This window comes from Lotus japonicus, chromosome 2, assembly GCF_012489685.1.
Source record: "Lotus japonicus ecotype B-129 chromosome 2, LjGifu_v1.2".
In the NCBI taxonomy this organism is placed as follows: Eukaryota; Viridiplantae; Streptophyta; class Magnoliopsida; order Fabales; family Fabaceae; genus Lotus; species Lotus japonicus.
In genome coordinates this window covers 8708286-8735559 of record NC_080042.1, presented here as the reverse complement: position 1 = coordinate 8735559, position 27274 = coordinate 8708286, and the positions used below count along the sequence as shown (strand labels likewise).

Sequence of the window (27274 nt, the reverse complement as noted above, 5' to 3'; positions counted from 1 at the left end):
GTGACATGTAGGATTTGGATGAAAAATAACCAATCAGAGGTGCTCTCTCCTCCACCACGCCACCGCGTCGACACAGAGCAACACATCTTCATCGTCGTTCAGACCCTGTCTCGGACCTCTCCCTTCCTCTGCGTTTTCTTCTAATGCCGCTCTCGAACGATGCTCATCAATCGCTCCTCCGCCTCTCTCTCCCTCCCTCCTTGTTTTGCTTTTCTTCAATCTCTCTTCGATCTCTTTCCTTTCTTCTTTTCTTCTTTTCCCCAAACCCAGAAATTCATTCCTCATAAGTGAATGAATCTGATACTGTTGGCTCAAAATCTAATCGCTTCAATTGAAACACTAAAGATGCGCACAAAATTTTAGTTAATATACATAGATTCTGCGGTAATTTTGGAAACCCAAACTAATTTCGAAATTGAGCAGTGAAATATACACGAGGTGCGGGTTTGAGTGGCAAACCGGCAAAGCAACCGCTATGGTCGTCGACTCCATCACCATGTCTATCAAGCCATCGTTTTATAGCGCAAGTGTGAGAAAGAAAAGACCCTCATTAAGACGTTAACGGAAGTGTGATGTGAATTTCTTAAAAATTGAAAAATTAATGATGGATAAACAATAAGTGAATAACACAAGAATCCCGTAAAAAAACCCAAGAATAATAAAATAAAAGGCGCGAAACATGAAAAGTCACCATAAAAAGAGGCGACACACTTCCACTGGTCGCTCCGGATTTAGGGTTTTAGACTTTTAGGTGCGAACGAAGAAGGAGGAGAGTAGCTTCTCAGTTTGCGTAACGATGGCATTTTGGGGTAAGTCGTGAATCGTTTCTGCATTCATGAAAAGTCACCATAAAATTAGTGATTGCTTGTATTTGCATTTGCTTTTGTAGGAATTGAAGTCAAACCGGGAATGCCTTTTACTCACCAATATGATCACTCCAAAGGACGCCTCCACATTTCAATGGTAATCAATCAACCATTGCTTTTCTTGCTTGCTTAGTTGTTGTTGTTATTGTTGCTGAATCCTTCATTTAATTTGCTGCATTTTCTTATTTAGGGCACTTTGGGTTTCGGCACTGCACAAGCAAGAAGCACGTTGCAATGCAATGTCGGAAACAAAAGCCCTGTATACGTGTGCTCTCTCTATCCCGGACACACTGAGTCACTCCAACTCAATTTGGAGTTCCAGGAACTAGTTGAAAATGTTACTTTCTCCGTTGTTGGCCCTCGCAGCATTCATCTCTGCGGTCACTATCTTGCCCCTGTCCCAAATACCAATATTGCTGATGATTCGTATCCTTATTTTTGCTATTTCATATCTTTACTTATGCCTTTTATTTGTCACCATATACTTCTAACTCTTGCATATCAATCAGGGCCATGGAAACTTGATTTCTGTTTTATTGAGCAGAAATTTGATTAAAGACATGTATGTGATAAAGTTATTATTGAGACGAAATCTCTACTCGGATTACTACATATATTTGTGTGATTTTGTGCGTTTCTCGCTTTTGTGTGTGTTAGATTGGATAGCTGGATAGTATGCCTTTCAAAAGATAGAATATAATTAGACTTCCATAATTTTTTTTCCTTGTTCAAGTTACCATTTTCTTGGTCTGTTTTTCCTTCACCACAACTGAAAGGGAATCATACGGGATAGATATTGCAAACACACAGTCAGAGAGATCTGAGAACAGTGATGAAGATGACACCTATGATGATAGTTTTATTGACGATGACAATGATCCAGAGGTTTTTTCACCTTCTCCTATTTCCAACAAAGGCATGTTCAAATATTGATGTTTATCCCTCGACAAGTAATAACTTTTTCTTGTGTTTTCCCCCCATTTGAATTCCTCAGTAATATCTGTATTGTTTGCTTGTTTTGATTGTGATGGCTGCAGAAGGAGCTTCTTTTAATAGCAGATCAAAAGGTAAGAAAGGCAACCTTAGACTGCTGAGGAAGAAGTACCAGACAGTGGGTAGGAACGACAGCGTTAAACGGCTGAGGAAGAAGGACAAGTCCAAGGATGGCCAATCCAAGGATATTGATAATGAAGACAGCCTGCCAATCTCATCTCTTTACAAGAATAAAGCCTCTGGAAGGGCCTTGGACCAGGAAATGGATGATAGTGATGATGAAGGAGAATGGGATTCTAGGTGTCTCTTCCCAACTAAGACCATTCAGATGCATAGGTGTTGTTTCATCTCAATTTTCAATCATTGTTCAAATACATGCTTGCTTTTCTCAGTTTTTTATTCTAAAACTGCAATACATTTACACGGTTGATTATTATAAGAAACTGTTCTTGCTCAATTACACGGTCTACTATGCCGAGTTATGTTTATAAAAAGGCCATGAAATATCAATCTCCAGAATTTTGTGTTCTTGATTATAGCAGAAATTGAGGATGGAAAGGTTGCTTGTTATATCCCGTGCTAATGCCTCTTCCTCTAATACCTCATTTTTTCCTGAATTAATTCCAGGAGACTTATGTTATAAGACATGTTTCATATATTCTCAAAACCAAATAATATTGTTGAGAACCCTAAACAAATAAATATAATTTGAGAAGTTGATTTTAGTAAATGCTATTAGTGGCAAGCACAGGTTGACTCACATATCTGGCTGGCTTTTGTGGATCTGTGGCTCTGCTCAGCATTTGGCTGTTGGCAATAACTCCGCTCTGCAGATTCTTGAGTGAGGGTGACAGAAGTCACTGATGGTGGTGGCTGGTCTGGCTTCTGGTGGTGGTCATTACTTTGATGGGCTTTGCTTTTTTCTTTCTTTCTCAAATGGATATTTCTTACAATGAGCATGAACATATCATTAGTAAATAAATAGGTTCATATAGCGGCTTTTTTGTGTCTCATATTTGGGATGGGTTAATTAATTTCAATTAATGTATCAGTATCACATGATATTTTGTTTATATTTAAGAGTCAGTTTGATATTCCCTTAACATCGAGTGTGAAAACACTGGTTGATTTTTAAGACTAACCCATGAGAATTTCATCTCTTTTTAACTCACAATAAATTAAGTCCTTTATTCCTATAAAAGTAATTATCAATTTTACTTTGGTATTGCTATTTAGTGATGACCAAAATTAAATTAGTGTTTGATACAAATAATATAGTTCTCAATTTACTTGTAACAGGTCTAAAAACTTCTTAATTTGTCATGCATCAATAAAATTTGAAATAGTTTCTTGACTACCTACACACACCTTGGTATAGGATTTTTTTTTCTTGGTTTAGCACCTACTCTTAAAGACAATGTTCTGGAAAGAAGTGCTAACAATGCCCTTATGGGTACTCTCTTTCATTTTGTTATTTGCAAAAGTTTTTGGTTTGATTGTTGACATGTTTATCTTTGATAAAGCAGGGAAACTGAAACCATGGATAAAATACTACCTTCTGCTGAGGTATGTCAAGGACAGGGTGAAAAGCCAAAGAAAAGGAAAGACTGTTCAAAGTGAGTGTAAAATAGTAAACTATGAATATGTGTACTCTCTTTTATTTTGTTATTTGCAAAAGTTTTGGGTTTGATTGTTGATATATTTATTTTTGATAAAGCAGGGAAACTGAAACCATGGATAAAATACTACCTTCTGCTGAGGTCTGTCAGGGACAGGGTGAAAAGCCAAAGAAGAAGAGGAAAGACCGTCCAAAGTGAGTGTAAAATAGTAAACTATGAATTGGTTAGTTAAATCTTCTTCGTAAACTAGTGAATAATGAACTAGTTTAAACCTTCTCGCCACAAGTAGTAAATCCTGTCATACGCCACAAATACTAAATCTTGTAAATCTTTTTCAAGTAAGCAGCAACTGACCAATAATATCCATAAATCAATTTTTTTTTAGAATAACGCAGTAAATCTTGTTATACGTCATGAGGAAAATAAAAGTAAACAAAGCTAAAGAAAACTAAATAGAAGGAGAAAGTAACAACTAACAAGGGTGAGAAGAAGTATCTTGTTAATAGTAGTATTACTATTAGTTAGAATATTAAATCAAATTGTTGAAGTTATAGGGTTAGTCTTTTAGGGATAAAGAGGGAAAGGAAAACTCGACATAGTAAAATTATATCAATATTGACGTGAATGATTTGGATGCTATTATAAAAGACAGTGGATTAATACTTATTTATATTAGTACTAGCTACCTGTTTGGATGCAAACCAAAAAGCACTTATTGGAGCTTATTTAAGGCATTTTTTAGTAGATAAGCTCCAATAAGCCCATATCCAAATGGGCTTGCTTATCCTTATCAACTAAGGAAACCAATAAAGATATATTAGAAGTATATAGAAATCAGTCCAAGAGATAATGTAATTATGTAAGATACTCTAACATATTTTATGATAGAATAATGTTTAGGTATATAGAAATCCTATGATCTCACTGCAAGTTTCTAATGCTGTGATACTTGTTATTATTTAGTTTTATTTTTTCATGAGGGTTTGAAAGGGTAGGCACATAGATCAATATGCAATTGAAGAGAGACTGTGATTCTAATCTAAAAGTCTTGGGGACAAGGATTCACATTAACCTCTCTTGTGAATTAGCAAAATAATAGAAGAATTGCCTTATCAGTTATCACAGACACAAACTATTGCATGAGTTATGATTCTTTGCTTTGGAATACATTTAAGAAGCAAGCGTTAGTTCCTTGGTCAGTATCAATCCAAAATTTTCTGGTTTAGCTGTTTGGTGCCAAGAAACTAATCCTTTCAAGGCATTTTCACAATTCAAGTTGTCAATAGAGAGCACCTTTAATTTGTACCTTAATTTTATCATTCTTGCAGATCTTTGAACTTTATGAACTGTTCCATTCACATTTTATTATTCGAGACATTATGCAAGGTGGACAACCGAGACATACTTTAACCTAATTTGTGCAATCATCTGAATTTATACTTCTGGTGCAGGACTGTGGACGATGGTGCTCGTGACTTTCCTGATGGAAACCTATCCGAGGATAGAGAAGTTAAGAAAAGGAAAAAGAAGAGTAAAAGTCAGGGAAAAGTGGAAGTTGTAAATTCTGTTGATTAGATTTTTTGGGTAGATGATTATATATATTGACAGAGCAACCAGATCCATGGTTTTGCTTCTTTCAGATACCAGTTTGGCATAGATTTCAGAATGTTAGACCCGATACTATTTTCAATATTTTGAACTGTTAAGCTTGATACTATTTTGATTTATATCAATAGGTCGAGAAGTTTAAAATGTACCTTTTTAAAAGTCTAAGACAGAACTTGTGGTAAATGGTATGGACTAATTTAAAAAGGTTTATTTGAAACAAAATGCAACATATCTCTTTTAAACAACAATATCTTTGATTTGGAAAAAATATTTTAGGATAATGGTCAATGGCATGAAAGATAGGAAGACAAACCTTTTCAAAAAAAAAAAAGACAAACAGTTTACAAATTATTTTGATTGGTCAAGCTTCCTATATCCGGAAATTTACAGTATTTTGTTAACTATTAATATACTGTTCTTGCTTTCCATGCTGGATATGTCGGGTGGAGATCCTCTCAAGTGAGAAAAAACTTGAGGAAATAATGTGAGTATATCTCAACCCTCTATTTCTTTTAAAATAAATCAAAGGCCTAAGTTAAAAGAAGAGTAAATAGTGTTTTTTATGTGTAATGTACTCAATCATTTCCCTGTGTGGATTAGATGTTTCTCTAATCCTCATACCATAAGATTAACACAGCCATTCAGCCAACCTCGAAGCCACCGGCAGCCACCACGAAGCCACAGACAACCACCGCAAAGCCACCGGCAGCTACCACGAATCCACAGACGACCACTGCGAAGCCAGCTGCCTCCATTTCCTGTACATTATGATTGTGTTTTGTTCTGAACTTTCATCCAAAATTTCCTCATTAATGGTGTATTATATAGAAATTGGATTTCATTTTCTAATGTGTAGGTTTGACAAAGCTTAATAACAGTGGGGAGGTTAAACCAAATTCTGTTGGATTGCATTTTCTCTTCAGTAAGGTGTAAGTTATCCTTGATATTGGGTGAGCCGTGAAGCTCATATTAGTGGAAGTGATGCAGATGATGTTTGTAAATTTAATTGTAAATTCCTTAGAACCCCTCCCTATTTCCTTGTTCTTCAGTGAATGTGGATTTACAAGGGCAATTCAGCTAAGTCAGCATTTTGCCCAAAAGACAAATTAACGACATTTGATTGGTGATTTTGATGTAAAACTAACTGATGTTCAAACTTCTAATCAATCCTGGTTTTCAATTTGTTAAACAAAATAACAGTGGTTGATATCTTTTGTTCTTCTGATTTGGTTTGCCATGTCTTGCTACTGGTTTTCTATCATCTTCTATTCGTGTCAAAGAATTGGACAGATTTCATAGCCACCATCTCAAATGTCGACGCGAGTATGGTGGCATACTTTGTAAAAAAAAACTTGACCATATCAACTTGACCCTTCTCTACCCTCCAAAGTATGCCACCAATACTGGAACCCGAGAGCACCCTGTCAGATACCTCACCAAATCTGGGTAGTACCACTCCACTGTCTGCGACACCTATTGTCCCACAACCAGAACCTGTAGATCACAACAACCCTCTAAATGATGGTAGCTACGTTCCACCAGTGGAATCTGACCTACACCACAAATATGAATCTCTGCACATCCACTGGGCTAGCCTATCCATGGGTGAGAAGGAACGAGTTGCGGCCAAATGTCAGATCATCAACGAGGAGCTAGGGGACTATGGGTTGAGAATCAAGGCTGCTGAGTTAGCCAAGCTTGCTTCAGGTGGTTCTAGCTCCCTGAAACAGAGACCAACTAAATCCTCCATGGGAGCAGCTGCGAATGGGATGTATTATGTTGAATTCCCCACTGAGGAGGGGGATGAGCCTCCTCCCCCCATCAACCCAGTAGTTAGGGACCATGTCAATCTGCTCAGCGAAGTCTTGGAACTGTCTCTCAACCTGAAAAGATCACGAGGCAGTCAAAATGATGGGGTGAATGCAGAGACTTTAGAAGATTGTCCACCACAACTCTAAAAACAGAAGACTATAAGGGAATTGGGTTTAACACCCCAGCCCTTAGGCTTCCCGCCCCACTTAAAGCGGGGAAATTACCGGAAACCCTCCGGATTAATATCGGTAAATGATTTTCCGATACGTATCGGTTTGTCATTTCCCGATTCGTATTGATATAACAGCATCAGATAGGTTTTGAAACACATAATTTTCAAAACCCATTTCCCTCCCCAAATCACTCCCTCTTCAAATCTCTCCCAAACTTGCGTTCCACCACTCCAAGCTTCGGTCCCATCATCATCAAAGCTTCCTCAAAGCACCGGAACTCCCATTCCATTACATTCAAAAGGTAAGTTTGATTTTCATTGATTCTCTCACATTGATTGATGATTAGAGGTAGTTGATGGATTATTAGGTGAATGTTGAACACTAGGGTAGTTGATTGATGATTAGAGGTAGGTTTTATTGACTGAAATGGCATGAAACGGTCATGGGCACGAGTGGGTCGTTTCCAGTTCTGGTTCTGGGTTTACTGCAAAATCGGAAAAACATTTTCCGATTCTGTAATGGAAAATGTTTTTCCGATTCTGTAATGGAAAAACATTTCCCGATTGTTTATGAAGCCAGTTTTTTTTAAGCCAGTTTTTTTTTTAGTTTTAAACCAGTCCTCCATCTATTGGGCTGAATATTTTGTACAAATTTTCAAATATTTTAGTGTCATGACACTGGGAAAGGGTGTTGATGGTATCGACTTATTAGAACTAGGGAACTTCCTTAATGTTGCATTTTAGTTATCTAGATTGACAAATTAGAAAGGGTGTTGATGCTATATGAGAGATGTTTGTTTGTATATGAGAGATGTTTGTTGCTATATGAGAGATGTTTGTACAAGTTGTAACTGTTAAAGTTTCTCAAGTTGTAATTTGATGTTAAATTTGTTTGCTTTTCATAGGAGAATGAAGGGCGGGAGGAAGAGGTCTCGATCTTCTACAGTCGATGATGCAGAGGATCGCCACGAGCGCTTGCATGCTTCTACGCGGCGCGGCGACCATCGAGCAGCTAGTCAGGCGGTTGAGGCTTCGGCCCCGTCTCCGTCTCCGTCTGCTACTCCGGCTGGGGCTCCGTCTCCGTGTCCGTCTGCTACAGCTCCGTCAGGTGGTCCATCTGCTACAGCTCCGTCAGGTACTCCGGCTGAGCCTCAGCCTCATCCTACTCCGGTGTCTCCGATGGTTGAGTTACCTCCTGAGGAGACATCTGGCGAGCAGTATTCTTCGGAGCCCAGTGGCGAGGAGTCTGCTTCTGAGACTGCTTCTGAGGCCAGTGGTGAGGAGGAGGAGCCTCTTATTCTCCAGGAGGAGATTGATGCTGCTGATGTGGTGCCAGAGGAGGGGGCACAGGGCGGTGCGGATGACGACCTCATCCAGAGGGTGACACCGTTTCCCGGGGGGCCTGAGGATCTGTCGCTTCTTGCGCATTATCCTGACCACAAGGCTCCTTGGACGTGGCAGGCACTTCTTCGCACAGACCCGCGGTACGTGGACCGTCGAACATTGAGGGTGGCCACTGTTGGGGGGAAGGTATGGAACCTCCCATGTGATGGCGATTCAGAGGCCCACACACATGTGCGACAGCTGCTGCAGCAGACGGGTTTGTATCACCTGCCTTGGTGCGGGTTACCCGAGACAGACCCAGCTGTCATACTGGTCCTTGTTGAGAGATGGCATGAGGAGACGAGTAGCTTCCACATGTCGTTCGGGGAGATGACTATCACCCTGGACGATGTGTCTGCTCTTCTCCATCTTCCCACAGGGTCGAGGTTCTACACTCCGGGCAGAGGGGAGCGAGATGAGTGTGCAGCGCTCTGCGCCCAGCTTCTGGGAGGATCTGTTGCTGATTATCTGCTTGAGTTTGAGGCGGCAGGTGGCCAGAACATTCGGTTCATTACTCTGAAGACCATGTACACGTCTGCTATGGATGGTATGTCTTAATCATTACTTTATTAAGTTGTATTTAATTTTAGCGTATTATTAATAACTGTTAACTTAATTCATTTCATTGTAGAGGGACGCTATGAGGATGCTGCTAGGATCTGGCTGGTGAACCAGCTTGGTGCCACCTTCTTTGCCAGCAAGAGTGGTGGTTACCACACTACTGTCTACTGGATCGGGATGCTTGAGGACCTCGGTCGCGTGTCGGAGTACGCGTGGGGTGCGATTGCGCTGGCATCGTTGTACGAACAGCTGAGTCGTGCTTCCCGCAGGAAGACAGCCCAGATCGGTGGGTTCACCTCCCTCTTGCTGTCATGGGCGTATGAGTACATATCCAGCAGCGTCATTATCAGGACGGAGGTCCCCGGCTACACACAGGACCAGCCTAGGGCGCAGCGGTGGTCCACGTCCCGGATCGCGCATTCCGGACTCGATGAGAGACGAGTCATGCTCGATGAGCTTACAGTGGATGATATCACATGGACCCCTTTTGAGGACCATCGAGCTGTTCGACCGCGGGATCCCAGGGCCCTCTATTCCGGCTACATCAGGACACCTTACGGCCGGTCTGTGAGCCGACATCTACCAGAGCGGGTTATGCGCCAGTTTGGCTACATACAGGACATCCCTCGACACCCCTCTGAGATCCAGACGACGGGGTCCCTTGCTGAGACCGCAGATGCTGCCTATGCTGAGTTTGAGCCGCACCTCCGCCCTCAGGGGATACCTGCTACATATCCGGGAGAGGCGGTGGAGGGTTACATGAGGTGGTATAGCAGAGTGTCCCATGTGTTCATCATCCCTGAGGATAGGAGGGAGGAGCTTAGTGTAACACCCCAATTTCTCAACTGAGGAGTCACATTAGTAACCTAACAAAGTCTAAGGACCAATCTGCAATCCCTAAAAACCAAGGGAATTTTTTTCTGTAAAACAACTAAACACTTCGGCTAAAAGGTTGGAAACATACCATAACTTTATTTAGATAACTTGTTTCCCGATATACAGTAATAATAGTTTACAATACCATAAGTAAGGTTCAGAATAAACATGCGCACTTTAACAGTGGCGGAAGCAAGACTTTAATAACAGAGTTCTCATAAAGTAAAAGAGACTCCAACATAATCCACAAGAAGAGAAGCAAAGCTGCTTCTCATACCTCTACTCCACCGCTTACAACTCGATCTCCAACTCGAGTAGCTATGCCTCGGCGGAAGGATCTCCATCGCCTAATAGCGTTAAGCGCCCAAACAACAAGTAGCAAATAGAAAGGGTTAACTCCATGCAATTACCATGTATAAAAGAGAAAAATCATGCTGTTCGAATTTAATTACCTGGCATGGTAAATAACTAGCAACATAACTCAACTCATATATCAACAACTTAAACATAAATCGGACTCAGATAATAATAACCTCAACAATGTAACATCAAATCAGATATCAATAAACCAATACGAAAATCCAACAACATAGGGTCAGGTGTTAGTTCCTTATAATGCAACTATATGCTGCTAACAAAATGGATCGATCAATATCGTCTCTCAAGACGGGACAATGATAGGACACACCTCCTCATCGCCACTTATAACGTCATACATGACGGGACAATCATAGGACACACCTCCTAATCGCCACTTAACGTCACACAAGACGGGACAATCATAGGACACACCTCCTGATCGCCACTTAGCACCTCGCAAGATGGGACAATGATAGGACACACCTCCTCATCGCCACTTGACTCAAGCCCTATATGCCAAGTCAGACAATAACAAAGCCCACCCAAGGACCAATCCAAAGTAACCACATGTTCCATCCACTAGGAAGCAGTAACGACAGAAACCAGTAAACGGCCGAAGCCTCTCAGAAAACATTTTCCAAATTCAGCATAATAATCATAATCATCTGCCAATCAATATAAACATCTTCATCTCAAACACAGGCAGTGCGATAAAAGCATGCAAGACTCAAAGACGCTCTAAAACCGAGTTACCCTTACCTTCGTGAGTAGAAGTTGGGCATGGAAATTGCGAACCTAGAACAAAGAAAACACAATCATCAACACAAGCTTCACTAGGAGCAACACGATCTACTAATACTAATCGAAATCGTAAAGAAAGCCTCTAAAGCTTCAGAGTTCCTATTTAGGCACAAATTGACAACAGAGACTTCGTTCGCTAAAACGAGCATAACTCGAGCTACAGAACTCAGAATGACACGAAACCGGCGCCAAAATTTCGACAATTGAAAGAGCTACGTAATGGCTCAGGTCATAGAGACCCAAAAATTATTTTTGGACACGGTACCCAAGCAATTAGGTTTCGGCCACTATGGAAAATAGGGTTTTCGAACTTTTTCTTCGATCTAAATCAATTCACAAGGTAGTTTTAGGGTAAAACTAAGGCAAAGAAATTGTCGGAACAATTTTCGGACAATCGGGTCGAAATACGACTATCCAGGGGCATTTTGGTCCAAAATAAAGGCTCAAAACTTCAAAGTTATCAGTTCGGAAAACAAATTTGACAGCATTGATCCTCATGACATCCGTGACAACAAATCCTAAAGGCACGAAGTCAGATTACAGCTTTTCGACAATAAAGTTTCGAAATGTGCGACTAATGGGGTTTTGAATCAATTTTTCAGATCTTGGACAACTGAATCGCAATCGGCGATTACTGACAGAGGTTTTAGACTCATGGGAACATAAGGAACATAACCCAACCAAGAAATCAAGGAAATCGGACAATTTTAGAAAAAGCTCAAAACTGTGAGCACAGAAACGACTTCAGAAACGCAACAGAAACAGTAAACAGAGGTAGGATTCATGCTAGTTACCTCAATACCTAGAAGTAGGGACGAACTGCACGAAGATTGGTCAAGTTTTCGCGAAAATTTCTCCTCTCCTCCTCTCTCCTTGCTCGCGGCCTTGAATGGGTGAGAATGAAGAGATTTTGCTTTTTCGAGCTATTTATAGGCAGGTGAAATCGCGGGAAAATGAAAATTTCGCGATTCCGATTTTTGCAGCACGTCCACCGAGGAATTCTAAGAGAGATTCTGGCGTCAGAATTCCAGAACTCAAAACAATTATCTATGATTTGGGAAAAACGATATCTAAAATCCCAAAGGCGGTGTAAGTTAATCTGTCCCGTTAAACTACTTTTTGCTGTGATGCTCAGACGACAAAACTTCCTTCTGAAGAAAGATTGGAAATGTCGAAACAAATCTGGCAACGCGGACGGAAACTTTGTTAGAAGTCCCGAATAGAAAAAGTCTTCATCCATCGCTCGAATCTAGGGTTTCGAAGCAAGGAAATTAGCGTCGTCGGACTTCCGAAAAGTGAATACTATCGTGCGTACAGTCCAGAGTTCCGAAATGAAACGCTGGTCGAAGGAAAAATAAAGAAAATCTTTAAATTTTCCAAGGATTCGAAATCTCACTTAAAACGTTGCTCTAAAGCGAAATTAGCCTATTATGGACACGCTTGCCATAAGGCGGGTGTGCAGACGACTCGCTCTAATTCCTAAAATGACTACGCAACATTCCTCAAGCAATTCCTGAACTTTCTTCTTCATTAATCTTTCTCAAATATCAAACTCCTGTCACGCTTACACTGATTCTACGCGTGAGTCGGAAATTAACTTGTTCTGAAAATCCAGGTCTTACAATACTACCCCCCAAAAAGAAAGTTTCGTCCTCGAAACTTAAGGCTCAGTGAAGAGTTCCGGATACTGTTCCTTCATCCTCTCTTCTAGTTCCCAAGTAGCATCGCCCGTGACTTGGTTCCAAATCACTTTTACCAGAGGAACCTGCTTGTTCCTCAACTGCTTGATCCTACGTTCCTCAATCCTCATTGGTGCCACTTCACATCATGAATCTTGGAAAGAAAAGGTGGCAACGCAATCCGATAAGCTACTTTACCGACTCACTCGATAATCTGATACGGTCCAATGAACTTCGGTGTCAGCTTCCTCGACTTTATCGCTCTTCCCACTCCGGTAGTTGGTGTCACGCGAAGAAACACATGGTCTCCCGCCTCAAACTCTAACTCTCTCCGTCGTGTGTCAGCATAACTCTTCTGTCGACTCTGTGACGTCCTCATCTTCTCTTGTATTTGCTTCACTTTCTCAGTAGTTTGTTGTACTAATTCAGGTCCAACGAGAAGATGTTCGCCATCTTGAAACCAACATAAAGGAGTTCTACATCTCCTCCCATACAAAGCCTCATAAGGTGCCATTCCAATACTAGCATGAAAACTGTTGTTATAAGTAAACTCGATCAACGGCAACAGCTCATCCCAGCTTTCTTGACTATCCAGAACACAGGCTCGCAGCAAGTCTTCCAATGACTGTATTGTCCTCTCTGTCTGTCCATCCGTCTGAGGGTGATAGGCAGAGCTCAACCTCAACTTCGTCCCAAGCGCCTCGTGCAACGCCTTCCAGAAATGCGAAGTAAACTTCGGATCTCTGTCAGAAACAATACTCGATGGTACTCCATGAAGTCGTACAATCTCAGCGACATACACTTTTGCAAGTGCCTCCACATTGAACGTGGTCTTCACCGGTATGAAATGTGCTGACTTCGTCAGACGGTCCACAATGACCCAAATGGAATCAAATCTCTTCCTCGTAGCTGGCAAAGCTACCACGAAATCCATAGAGATACTGTCCCACTTCCACTCCGGCACATCAAGTGACTGTAACATACCCGCAGGCTTTTGATGTTCTATCTTCGCCTTCTGACATGTCAGACATGCCGCCACAAACTCTGCTACATTCTTCTTCATTCCTGGCCACCAAAAATTCAACTTTAGATCTTGATACATCTTTGTCGATCCCGGATGAATACTCAATCTGCTCTTGTGACCTTCGTCAAGAATCATCCTTCTCAACTCCATGTCCAATGGTACGCAGACACGTCCTTTGCAACGCAGAATGTTGTCGGTTCTTACCTCAAAATCCGGCGCTTTTCCCAAAATGATCAAGTTCCGTTTCTCGATCAGCTCCTCATCTAACAGTTGTTTCACCTTGATCTCGTTCAGAAAATCACTAGTGATCGTCACCATCCCAAAGCTCAATTTTCCAGGTGTCACTTGCATACCCAAACTGAGGTCGCGAAAAGTCTCGATAAGTTCCAATTCCTTAATCATCAACGATGAAACATGAATTGTCTGGCGACTCAGTGCGTCTGCTACAACATTTGCTTTTCCTGGGTGGTACAACAAAGTGAAATCATAGTCCTTGATGAATTCCACCCAACGCCTTTGTCTCATATTCAGATCCTTCTGATCGAACAGGTACTTCAGGCTCTTATGATCACTAAAAACAGTGAAAGTGCTCCCATAAAGATAGTGCCTCCAAATCTTGAGCGCAAATACCACAGCCGCTAACTCCAAATCGTGCGTAGGATAGTTCCGTTCATGTATCTTCAATTGCCTTGAAGAATAAGCCACAGCCTTTCGGTGTTGCATCAACACACAACCCAAACCTTGGTACGAAGCATCGCAGTAAACCTCGTAGGGTTCCTTCTCTTGTGGTAATGTCAGAACTGGCGCGGTCGTCAAACGCTTCTTCATATCTTGGAAACTCTGTTCACAATCCTCTGTCCAAGCAAAAGGTTGGTTCTTCCGGGTGAATTTCGTCAATGGTCCTGCAATCTTAGCAAAACCTTCGATGAATCGTCGGTAATATCCAGCTAAACCGATGAAACTCCTTATATCTGTCACAGTCTTAGGACGCTCCCATGCAAGTACCGCTTCCACTTTACTGGGATCCACAGGAATACCCTCCTTTGAGATGACATGTCCTAAAAACTTTACTTCTTCGAGCCAAAATTCACACTTTGTCGCGTTAGCATACAGTACCTTATCCCGAAGAACTTGTAATACTTGACGTAGATGTTCCTCGTGTTCTTCACGATTCCTCGAGTAGATCAAGATGTCGTCGATGAACACCACAACGAAGCGATCCAAGAATGGATGAAAGATCCTATTCATGTAGTCCATGAATACAGCTGGTGCATTCGTAACTCCAAACGGCATCACCAAGTACTCATAGTGCCCATAGCGTGTCCTAAACGCCGTCTTTTGAATATCCTCATCCTTGACTCTAATCTGGTGATATCCCGATCTCAGGTCAATCTTCGAGAAAATAGCAGCACCCTTCAACTGATCCATCAAATCGTCAATCCTTGGCAACGGATAACGGTTCTTTATCGTGACTTTGTTCAACTGTCGATAATCCACACAAAGTCGCGATCTTCCGTCTTTCTTCTTCACAAGCAGCACTGGCGCTCCCCACGGAGAAACGCTAGGTCGGATAAACCCCTTCTTGGTTAAATCTTCGAGTTGACTCTTCAGCTCAGTCAGTTCTGCCGGTGCCATACGATACGGTGCGATTGATATAGGTCCAGTGCCTGGGACTATATCAATTGTGAACTCCATATCTCTGACCGGAGGTATTCCAGGTACGTCTTCGGGGAACACATCCTCGAAATCTTGCACAACAGCAATTCCTTGTACTCCATTCTCCTTAGCTTCCACCACGGTTGTAGACATGAGAGAACTCAAAGCTCCTTTCCTCAAAGAAAGCTTTGAAAAGTACGAGTTCAGGAACTCAGCGAGTCCAGCATCGAGAAAGATAACTACCTTATTGGCGCAATCAAGAAGAACATGATGGTGGGACAACCAATCCATGCCTATGATCACATCCAATCCCTTGAGAGGTAAACAGATTAAGTTTGCTACAAACTTCTTATCTAGGTACATCCAAGGACATTCCAGACATGCAGTGTTAGTTACTAGACTCTTAGATGCAGGGGTAGACACTGTCAAGTCAAACGGTAGCTTTGACACTTCTAGCTTTAACCTTGCCGCACAAGCTATATCTATAAATGAATGCGTAGCACCAGAATCAAATAGCGCGATAAGGGAATTACCCGCAATCTCGCAGGTACTGCGGATCAGACCATCGTCTTCCTCAGCTTCAGTTCCACTGATCGAGTAGACCCTTCCACCAGCAGTAGGCCTCCTAGCCCCAGCAACATTTGCAGCAGCCTCAACTTTAGGAATCCTGCACTCTGCAGCAGTGTGGCCTGGCTTGTTGCAGTTCCAACACGCCGCAAGACTCTCAGAACAGTGGTTGGCATAGTGCCCCTTTTTGTTGCACCTGAAGCAAGTCACATCCTCCCGATTCCCAGATGGGGTTCTTAGTGCAATTGCATTTCCACCAGCAGGATAAAAGGACCCAGAAGTTGTCCCCCTACCCTGAGGACGAACATACGGCTTCTTCTGGAAATGCCTACCCTTGTCACCTCTTCCTTGGTTAGTCCTAGCCGGACCTCCACTTCCTTGGTAAGGCTTGTTCAGACCTTGGAATTTGCCCCTTGCATTATCAATGGCCTCAATCCCCTTGGTCTTCTCCACCAGCACTTGGTAGCGATTCAGTCCTAGCGGTTGCACCGCCCTCTGCAGCTCATAACACAGCCCCTCAATGAATCGCTCACACATGTAGCCTTCATCAATCTGTCCTCTAAAGTAACGGAAGTGTTTAGCCAACGACTCCAACTTTGCAGCATACTCAGCAACGGTCATGCCTCCTTGACGGAGTCTCAGAAATTGTGCTTCCTTAGCGGCTCTACTCCTAGGAAAGTACTTGTCCAAGAAAGCTCCACGGAAACACTCCCAAGTGATGGCTTGATGGTCAGCCTCCATCATAGCCCTAGCCCCACGCCACCAATACTCAGCTTCACCCGTTAGTAGGTAGGTTGCATAATCAACTTTCATCTCTGCAGTTGTACGCAAGAAGGTAAAGATCTTCTCCAACTCTTGGAGCCATAAGTCAGCTTCTTCCGGATCGAAGCCCCCAGAGAACTTCGGCGGATCCTGACGCTTGAAATCATTCAGACCCCTGGTCTGAGCAGCAGCAAATTCACGTTCCTCCCGCTGAACACGGCGAGCATTCTCTTCAGCTTGGTTTTGTGCAGCCACCAAAGCAGCAGTAGCAGCACGTTGAGCTTCAGCTTCCTCCCTTGCAGCTGTGTTAGTAACTTGTTGTGCCATAAGGGCAGTCAGATTAGCAATAGCTTGCTCCATCGGATTCATGCGGTCTGAACCTTGAGTCTCGATCGGTTGTGGAAACCTCCTGTTCCTGTTTTCATGAACAGTCAAAGACCACAACAGATACTCAGGCCAGAACAACACAAAGTTCTATAATAACTAACTATGTATATACTTATATCAAATGTATAATTAACAATAACTAGCATAAGGTTATTCACTTACGAATAACCTTCAAAAATAATCTATATAAACAGTAATCAAGCACACTCTTCCTCCGATTGACACCCCATCAATCGGTCTCAGAGTTCAAACATCTTAAGCAGACACTCTACCCAAAAGCTCTGGTTTTCTAGACCAAAGCTCTGATACCACAATTGTAACACCCCAATTTCTCAACTGAGGAGTCACATTAGTAACCTAACAAAGTCTAAGGACCAATCTGCAATCCCTAAAAACCAAGGGAATTTTTTTTCTGTAAAACAACTAAACACTTCGGCTAAAAGGTTGGAAACATACCATAACTTTATTTAGATAACTTGTTTCCCGATATACAGTAATAATAGTTTACAATACCATAAGTAAGGTTCAGAATAAACATGCGCACTTTAACAGTGGCGGAAGCAAGACTTTAATAACAGAGTTCTCATAAAGTAAAAGAGACTCCAACATAATCCACAAGAAGAGAAGCAAAGCTGCTTCTCATACCTCTACTCCACCGCTTACAACTCGATCTCCAACTCGAGTAGCTATGCCTCGGCGGAAGGATCTCCATCGCCTAATAGCGTTAAGCGCCCAAACAACAAGTAGCAAATAGAAAGGGTTAACTCCATGCAATTACCATGTATAAAAGAGAAAAATCATGCTGTTCGAATTTAATTACCTGGCATGGTAAATAACTAGCAACATAACTCAACTCATATATCAACAACTTAAACATAAATCGGACTCAGATAATAATAACCTCAACAATGTAACATCAAATCAGATATCAATAAACCAATACGAAAATCCAACAACATAGGGTCAGGTGTTAGTTCCCTATAATGCAACTATATGCTGCTAACAAAATGGATCGATCAATATCGTCTCTCAAGACGGGACAATGATAGGACACACCTCCTCATCGCCACTTATAACGTCATACATGACGGGACAATCATAGGACACACCTCCTAATCGCCACTTAACGTCACACAAGACGGGACAATCATAGGACACACCTCCTGATCGCCACTTAGCACCTCGCAAGATGGGACAATGATAGGACACACCTCCTCATCGCCACTTGACTCAAGCCCTATATGCCAAGTCAGACAATAACAAAGCCCACCCAAGGACCAATCCAAAGTAACCACATGTTCCATCCACTAGGAAGCAGTAACGACAGAAACCAGTAAACGACCGAAGCCTCTCAGAAAACATTTTCCAAATTCAGCATAATAATCATAATCATCTGCCAATCAATATAAACATCTTCATCTCAAACACAGGCAGTGCGATAAAAGCATGCAAGACTCAAAGACGCTCTAAAACCGAGTTACCCTTACCTTCGTGAGTAGAAGTTGGGCATGGAAATTGCGAACCTAGAACAAAGAAAACACAATCATCAACACAAGCTTCACTAGGAGCAACACGATCTACTAATACTAATCGAAATCGTAAAGAAAGCCTCTAAAGCTTCAGAGTTCCTATTTAGGCACAAATTGACAACAGAGACTTCGTTCGCTAAAACGAGCATAACTCGAGCTACAGAACTCAGAATGACACGAAACCGGCGCCAAAATTTCAACAATTGAAAGAGCTACGCAATGGCTCAGGTCATAGAGACCCAAAAATTATTTTTGGACACGGTACCCAAGCAATTAGGTTTCGGCCACTATGGAAAATAGGGTTTTCGAACTTTTTCTTCGATCTAAATCAATTCACAAGGTAGTTTTAGGGTAAAACTAAGGCAAAGAAATTGTCGGAACAATTTTCGGACAATCGGGTCGAAATACGACTATCCAGGGGCATTTTGGTCCAAAATAAAGGCTCAAAACTTCAAAGTTATCAGTTCGGAAAACAAATTTGACAGCATTGATCCTCATGACATCCGTGACAACAAATCCTAAAGGCACGAAGTCAGATTACAGCTTTTCGACAATAAAGTTTCGAAATGTGCGACTAATGGGGTTTTGAATCAATTTTTCAGATCTTGGACAACTGAATCGCAATCGGCGATTACTGACAGAGGTTTTAGACTCATGGGAACATAAGGAACATAACCCAACCAAGAAATCAAGGAAATCGGACAATTTTAGAAAAAGCTCAAAACTGTGAGCACAGAAACGACTTCAGAAACGCAACAGAAACAGTAAACAGAGGTAGGATTCATGCTAGTTACCTCAATACCTAGAAGTAGGGACGAACTGCACGAAGATTGGTCAAGTTTTCGCGAAAATTTCTCCTCTCCTCCTCTCTCCTTGCTCGCGGCCTTGAATGGGTGAGAATGAAGAGATTTTGCTTTTTCGAGCTATTTATAGGCAGGTGAAATCGCGGGAAAATGAAAATTTCGCGATTCCGATTTTTGCAGCACGTCCACCGAGGAATTCTAAGAGAGATTCTGGCGTCAGAATTCCAGAACTCAAAACAATTATCTATGATTTGGGAAAAACGATATCTAAAATCCCAAAGGCGGTGTAAGTTAATCTGTCCCGTTAAACTACTTTTTGCTGTGATGCTCAGACGACAAAACTTCCTTCTGATGAAAGATTGGAAATGTTGAAACAAATCTGGCAACGCGGACGGAAACTTCGTTAGAAGTCCCGAATAGAAAAAGTCTTCATCCATCGCTCGAATCTAGGGTTTCGAAGCAAGGAAATTAGCGTCGTCGGACTTCCGAAAAGTGAATACTATCGTGCGTACAGTCCAGAGTTCCGAAATGAAACGCTGGTCGAAGGAAAAATAAAGAAAATCTTTAAATTTTCCAAGGATTCGAAATCTCACTTAAAACGTTGCTCTAAAGCGAAATTAGCCTATTCTGGACACGCTTGCCATAAGGCGGGTGTGCAGACGACTCGCTCTAATTCCTAAAATGACTACGCAACATTCCTCAAGCAATTCCTGAACTTTCTTCTTCATTAATCTTTCTCAAATATCAAACTCCTGTCACGCTTACACTGATTCTACGCGTGAGTCGGAAATTAACTTGTTCTGAAAATCCAGGTCTTACACTTAGTGCCGTGGTAAGTTTGGATTCTAAACTTGTATATTATTTTTATTCATTCAATTGTGATTTTTGTTAATGAATTTTTTTTTTGTATATTATTTTTATGCAGTCTGCTATACGTAGGGGTGTGGAGTTGTTGGAGCAGTCACTGGAGGTGCCAGGTGTTCTTGCTCCAGGGACACAGCCCCGAATCCTCACGGAGAGGGCGCTCGATCTCTTTCGACGGAGTTCCTTCGTTGGTACCCAGGGAGTTGCCTTTTCTGCTATTCGAGGAGCCGCAGCTGCGGGAGGCAAAGCTCGTGGAGGCAGAGCTCGTGGAGAGGGTGCTCCTGGAGAGGGTGTTCGTGGAGGTAGAGCTCGTGGACCCAGAGGTCGCAGGGGGCGGGGTCGGGGAGAGTGATTTTATTACACTTGTTATGTGGGATCCATTATTATGTATATGTTAGGACTTTTTATGTTATGTTATGACTCTTGCCTCGTTTTATTTACATGTGTTATATTTTTAGTCTTAATATTATGACTCTTATAATGAAAAAAACAGAAACAACGACAACATAAATAATTCAAAGCATGTAGTAATCCATGACAATAAGTTAAACGGTTACACAACCAAATTAAACATAAGCAACACTGAAAACAAAATTATTCCTCTGTGATATCGATGAAGTCATGGGGTCCGCAATCTTTTGGGAATACCTTCACTAGGTTGGGCAATGTTATATTAAGATAACAAACAGTTCCTCTAGGTGCAAACACAGCAACCTGCAAGTGAAATGTATACTTTAATTAAACCATGCTTATCTGTCCAAAAAATGAAGCAAGTTTCATGTTTAGGTTTCAGACCTTTTGGAGAACGAGAACAGATCCAACAGTTATGTCATTCGCAAATTCACTGTGAGTAAAGGCCTTGCGATGGATGCTAGCATCAACAGCACCCGTGGGGTCCTAAATTTTTGAAATCGTTTGAGAAGTAAATAAGAACGGTTAGTCAAGGGGGACCAAAAACAAGGCCTTACAAAAGCAAGGACAAGACATACCTTGAGGGTAACTTTCGCATCTCCAAACCCATTGGGAGTGCAAGATTTGATAACAGCAACAACATTCTCCACCCTCTCAACGTTCGCTGTCAGAGAGCCCAACGGAGTGGTAATTCCCCACTCTTGCAGGGCTGATAGCCAAGCATGTGAGTTGAAATCAGGATCGGTTTCGGTTGATCCATGATCTAGCACACGCCTCACGATTTCCTGGGTCGGAATGAGTGGTGTGTTAGGGGTGGATCTACGGGCATACATGGCATCCTGGATGGCGCCAGCCGGGCCAGGAATGAGAGGACGAGAGCTGCCAGAGTTGTTGCTTTGACCTTTGCAATGGCGGAGGAATGGATTTGGGTCTGGTTCCATTGTGTAGAATGAGGAGTAAGAAGAAGAGGCAAGACACAATAGACAGGAAGATGAGGAATGAAGAGTAAGAAGAAGAGGCAAGACACAACAGAGATTTATAGCTCAGGAGTGCGGTGAAAACATTTAAGGTGTACTGGTGGATGGTAGAAGAGTGGTTAGGGCTGGTGGTTGAGAGTAATGTCAGGGTTGGTGGTGGAGGGTAATGAAAATGAAAATGACAAGAGTACATCAAATTAACATTACCAAAAGTACATCAAATTAACATTACCAAAAGTACACGCATGAACCTGCCAATCTACGATGATGTCTAGATTTTCATCATTAACAACAACCTGTGATAAGGGTCACATTCTACCAAATTACAGAGAGTTTACAAATTAATATTACACAATACAAGAACATTCAATCTGTGGTGATGTCCACATAGTCCGCATGACCACTAAAAGCACCAAGCCAAGCTTGGAATTGTGCATCATACATGCCTAAACGTGGACCATATAGGTTGCGCCAGTATTTGGAGGCAAGATCAGCGTGCCAATCCCACTGGGGAGCAATAGTTGGCATAGGATGTCCAGGAGTTAATTGGAGCTGCATTTTAGAGAATAACCATAAAATTAGATAACTTCCACATACAAAAATTAATCGACAAGCTAGTAGGCAACTAAAATATTAGTGTATTTGGTCAAAATATACTTGTACCCAGTGATTTATCACATGTCCAATAGCTATAACAGTATGCTCATCTCGTGGGCCGGCTCCTATCAGTGGAAAGTATGTGTTACAACCCATAGAGGATAAGGATACGAGAACCAATTGGTACTTTGTGGCAACAAGGTATCCCATCTCTGGCAGTTGAAACCATTTGTCAGGGGTGGCCGGGTCCCAAGAGGAAGAGTGAGACGATCATGTAAGCCATAAACAACATCTGTGTCCCACATCCTATTATACATTAACACATTGGTCTCAAGTTCTTGTATCAATGAAGCCCTAACCCAAGGCCAACCGTCCTGACCGACGGAATGCCCCAGTAATGCAGCAATGGATCTATAGCCACAGTTACCATCATCCTCAACATCTGTAATTGTGTCAATATATGGATGGAGAAAGGCTGGAAAGTTACACATGAAATGACTTGTATCAGACTTCTTCACACGCTTCTTCCTCTTTGCTGGTTGTGAAGACTTCTTTTTCTCTTTAATCTTCTTGTCAGTAAGTTCAAACGCTGAAGAATCACGAGTCAAGGATCCTATTGCTCGACCCTTGGGTTGTTTGCTCTCCTTCAATTTAGGAGTGCGGTTGGACTTTATGCGAAGCTCAGGAGTACATAGTGTACTCCTTTCAGGACAATATATCGCCTGAAGCTTCCTCCTTACCATACTCTGCCCTCCAGTATCCAAAGGATGGAAATAACGTGTCAGTGCCTCAACTTCTGGGTGCATCTCTCCATGGTTTAGTCCGCAAATATCTGAGCTGCCAGTATCTGCAACAGGTACATGCTCCCAACTTAGGCTCTTCCAGAATGGATGAATGGCCTCGTACGGAATCCTCTCATAATCTGCAAGTTCACAGACATGTTACATTGAATCACAAATATAAATAATTGGAAGTAGTTGACAAGAGAGTGGTTGACCTGTAACCTGCAAGTTGACAACCGCAAGGTAGTCCATGAGTCTCTCTCAATAAGCAATCGCATCTGCCGTCGCAGGCTCGCATTCTTACCAGTTTAGCATCAATGAGTTTCAGGCATTTGATTGACACAAATCCCCTAATATTTGTGTAGAAAGGGGTCTTGAAAAGGTGATCAATTTTATTCATACTGCGCTCAAACGATGCTACTATCTCAGTGTGACGATTGGTGGTCAAACTATGCAACGCATCCCATGATGTGGTCAGGTCACCCTTACTGTTCCGCAACATCAACTTCAAGCTGGCATGTGCACCTTCAGCCCTGCAAACCAACAACGCACATGTAAGAATTAATATTGTAATAATCTATGAAATGAAATACATATAACAAGTCATAACATAATTTTTGTACCTGTTACTTGTTGTTGTTCCAAAATGCATCACATGATTTGTCCATGCCTTGGCAAATTTCTGCTTGTGGACCAACCATGTAGTAGAACAATAAGTGGCAAATTTCAACTTGTGTTTATGCTTGCACATGTTAAACAATTCAATCCAATGAGCTTCAAATTCTGGAACTGTTGGAGCATCTACCAATTCGGCCCACTTGTCCATAACCTCTTGAGCAAAATCATCCGTGCCAACATACTCTTTGCACTTTGCCAAAACACACTTGTTGATGTGCCACAAGCATAGTAAATGGGTGGTGGTGGGAAGGATTTGTGAAGCAGCACTCAATAAGGCAAGATCTCTGTCCGTCACAATCACTCTAGGCAACCTGGATTGGTCGGAAATCAGAGACTTCATACACTCCAATGCCCAAATGTAGTCATCTATGGTCTCACTGCCAATGTAACAGAATGCTACTGAGTATGTTTTATCCGTGGAGGTCAGGCCAACAATCTCGAGCAAGGGTAGTTTGTATTTGCTGGTCTTGTATGTGCAATCCATGATCACTACATATGGGAATGTGTTGAAAAGTTTGACGGCATTCGGATGAGCCCAAAATATATCTCTAATCACTTCCGATCCGGGTTCATTTCGTTCGAAGTGAACATACTTCTCACCGTCCAACTTCTTCAGCAAGTATTGTATCTCTGTCAGTGACCCACGAACGGATTGTCTGAACCGCTTGCAAACACCATAAATTTGTTGGATGGTAGTCAAGTTTGAAGGATCTTTTTCCTTCAAGGACGCCAACATCTTTCTAGGTGGAACCCAAGTCTTAGCCTGATTTATCACGTCCTCCTTCGCCTCACTATTCAGTCGACCAGCGTAATTGTGGCCAAGTAGTGACTCAGCTGCGAGATGGATGTGTCTACCGTCCATCACCTTCAACCACCAACCTTTATCATCTTTCATACGTCGTCCTTTTAGCCTAAAAGGACAACCTGTCTTTTGTGTTGACGTTCCTTCAACAAGATCTGGTTCTCTGTAGGGAATATACGCACCATGCTTCTCACACCCCAGAATGACATATTCTTTTCTTCCCTTCGCACCACTATCAGACTTTGTTGTCATCAAAACAAAATTATTTGCCATAGAAATGTCGCGAACCCATTTCATAAGATCATCTTTCAAAGGGAAACGTTGTTTCAGGATAAACAAGGCATAAAACAAGGCATAAACAAAGCATAAACAAAACATGCAAAAATTTGTGCAATGAGTACCTGATCAGTATGATACAAATGAGAGACATCTATAGATATAATCGGAGGTTCAACTAGTGATGGTTTCTCCTCTGGATTATCATTTTCCAATCCAGCAGCATGTATCAATTTTGATTCACCAAAAAAAAAATGACTCTGTCATCCCTGGAACAAAAACGGTAAATCAATAACCGACCCTATAACGGTAAATAAAATTCCGGTCCTATAACGGCATATCATAATCCGGTACATTAACGGAAATTCATTTACCGATTTAGTTCACGATACAGCAGCCTAAATTACCAACTTAAGTAACTAAACTAACTACTTAAACTAACAACTAACTACTTAAACTAACTATAAATAAAGTACCAAAGCTAACAACACTTACCAGAAGTTAAAAGCTTTCCCTTGGTGGTGGTGGTGTTGGTGGTGGTGGTGGTGGAAATGTGGAGATGGTGGTGGTGGTGGGAAGGTGAAATGTGAGGGAGGAGTGGAGTAATGGTAGAATAAGGTAGTTTGGGCGAGTTATGGGGGGCTGGTGGGGGGTTGTTGGAGGGAGGAGTAATGGTGGAGGGGTTGGTGGAGGGAGGAGTAATGGTGAAAAGGTGATCAAACTGCCAGATTACCAATCGGTAAATGATATACCGATATCAATATACGAATCGGTTAATGATTAACCGATATTGTTCTTCGTGTTCTGGGTAATGGGATAAAGGTGTTCATACTGAGGAACATTAACGGGAAATGATTTACCGATTGGTATTTTTACATCGGCATATCATTTACCGATGGGTAATTTTGGAATAAAAAAAAAGGCTGGGGCGCGTAGCCTAAGGGGTGGGGCGCCAAACCCAAATCCCAGACTATAACGGTGGGCAAGGGTGCAACCAGTGAAGACTTACCTTACACGACAATGGAGGATATGGCTGAGGATGCGGGCCTTACCACGCCCCACCAGTCCTCATGAAAACACTAAGCTGGAACTGTCACGGTGTGGCGGCCACCGTGACAGCCAGGGAGCTTAGGAGCCTTGCTTCCAAGCATAAGTCGGCCATCATCTTCCTGATGGAGACCCGTGCCAGAAGGGAGAAAATGGAAAACATAAAATTCAGGTTAGGATATGACTACCTCTACACAGTTGATCCAAGAGGGCTTTCGGGTGGCCTGACTCTCCTGTAGAAAAAGGAAACTGAAATCCAAATCCTGAAGCATTCTCCTAATTACATCCACACAAACATTTCTTCCAGATCCTCCACCCGCTTCTACGACTGCACCTTCGTTTATGGTGACCCCTCCCCTCAACGGAGACAATCACTTTGGCCTCGTATTGCTGGTCTTCATTTCAGCGACTTACCATGGTGTCTCACTGGAGACTTCAATGAGATTCTTTATCAGCATGAAAAGGATGGGCTACGCCCTCAACCCCCCTCCATTATCCAGAGTTTCAGGAATTTTCTTCACCAGGCTAACTTGATGGACCTTGACATCAAGGGATGTGAATTTACTTGGGAGAGTAACCCAAGAGATGGGTTTGTAACTCGGGAGCGTATCGATCGTGTTGCTGCGAATTGGAGCTGGAGACAATTATTTCCTAATGCCAGGGTTATTGCTCTCCCCCTTGTTAGCTCATATCACACTCCGGTCCTCTTTGAACCTGCCCTTAAATCATGTAGTGGTATACAATTCAAGTTTGAGCATTATTGGAATGATCATGCCCAATGCCCTGAAATCGTTACCAAAGGATGGGAGCAACCGACCCCTGAGGCTGATCCTTGGGCTGACCTGCACAATAGAATCAGAGGCACCAAAAAGGAGTTATGGACCTGGCAGAAGAAAACCTTCAAGATTGCAGACCAAGAGATAGCTAAACTAAAATTTAAACTGCAACAGATTCAAGCCAGACCTCACCGTTTCATTGACTGGGAAGATGTAAGGTATCTAAAGCAAAGGATCTGCAACTTATGGTCCCAGGAGGAAAAATATTGGGGCGCCCGCTCTCGATTAAAATGGGCCCAATACGGTGATCGTAACTCCAGATTCTATCATGCCTCAACAGTCCACAGACGCAACTGTAACAGAATTGAGAGGATAAAGGGACCACACGGGGAGTGGTTAGATGAGCAAGCTAGTATCACATGTACCTTCACAAACCACTACAAAGAAATCTTCACGTCCCAAGACCCGCAGCAGATAGAAGATTGCCTTCAAGATTTTCTCTGCAAGGTAACATCAGAATTGAATGATTTATTGAATATGGAAATTACTGAACTGGAAATTACAGAAGCAGTCAATATTCTAGGGGGTACGAAAGCCCCAAGGCCT

General features: G+C 42.2%; 2 protein-coding genes across 5 annotated transcripts; both read left to right on the top strand.

The window, feature by feature from the left end:
- The first annotated feature begins 686 nt into the window (after positions 1 to 686).
- LOC130737521 (peptidyl-prolyl cis-trans isomerase FKBP43-like) lies at positions 687 to 5234 on the top strand. Of its 4 annotated transcripts, none has more exons than XM_057589313.1 (8): positions 687 to 809; positions 890 to 963; positions 1057 to 1292; positions 1643 to 1782; positions 1904 to 2195; positions 3386 to 3475; positions 3580 to 3672; positions 4930 to 5234. In XM_057589313.1, the coding sequence occupies exons 1-8, from the start codon at positions 797 to 799 to the stop codon at positions 5051 to 5053; spliced, it is 1062 nt and encodes a 353-aa protein (XP_057445296.1). In that variant the 5' UTR covers positions 687 to 796; the 3' UTR covers positions 5054 to 5234. The 4 variants fall into 4 exon arrangements, with proteins under 4 accessions (XP_057445296.1, XP_057445295.1, XP_057445298.1 ...); XM_057589312.1 differs by having other exon boundaries at positions 3577 to 3672; XM_057589315.1 differs by having other exon boundaries at positions 3580 to 3701; positions 4930 to 5068.
- Positions 5235 to 6804: 1570 nt separating this feature from the next.
- Positions 6805 to 9011, top strand: LOC130736013 (uncharacterized). Its single transcript, XM_057587874.1, has 2 exons — positions 6805 to 7372; positions 7976 to 9011. Exon 2 carries the CDS (start codon positions 7980 to 7982, stop codon positions 9009 to 9011), a length of 1032 nt encoding a protein of 343 aa, XP_057443857.1. The 5' UTR covers positions 6805 to 7372; positions 7976 to 7979.
- Positions 9012 to 27274: the final 18263 nt, after the last annotated feature.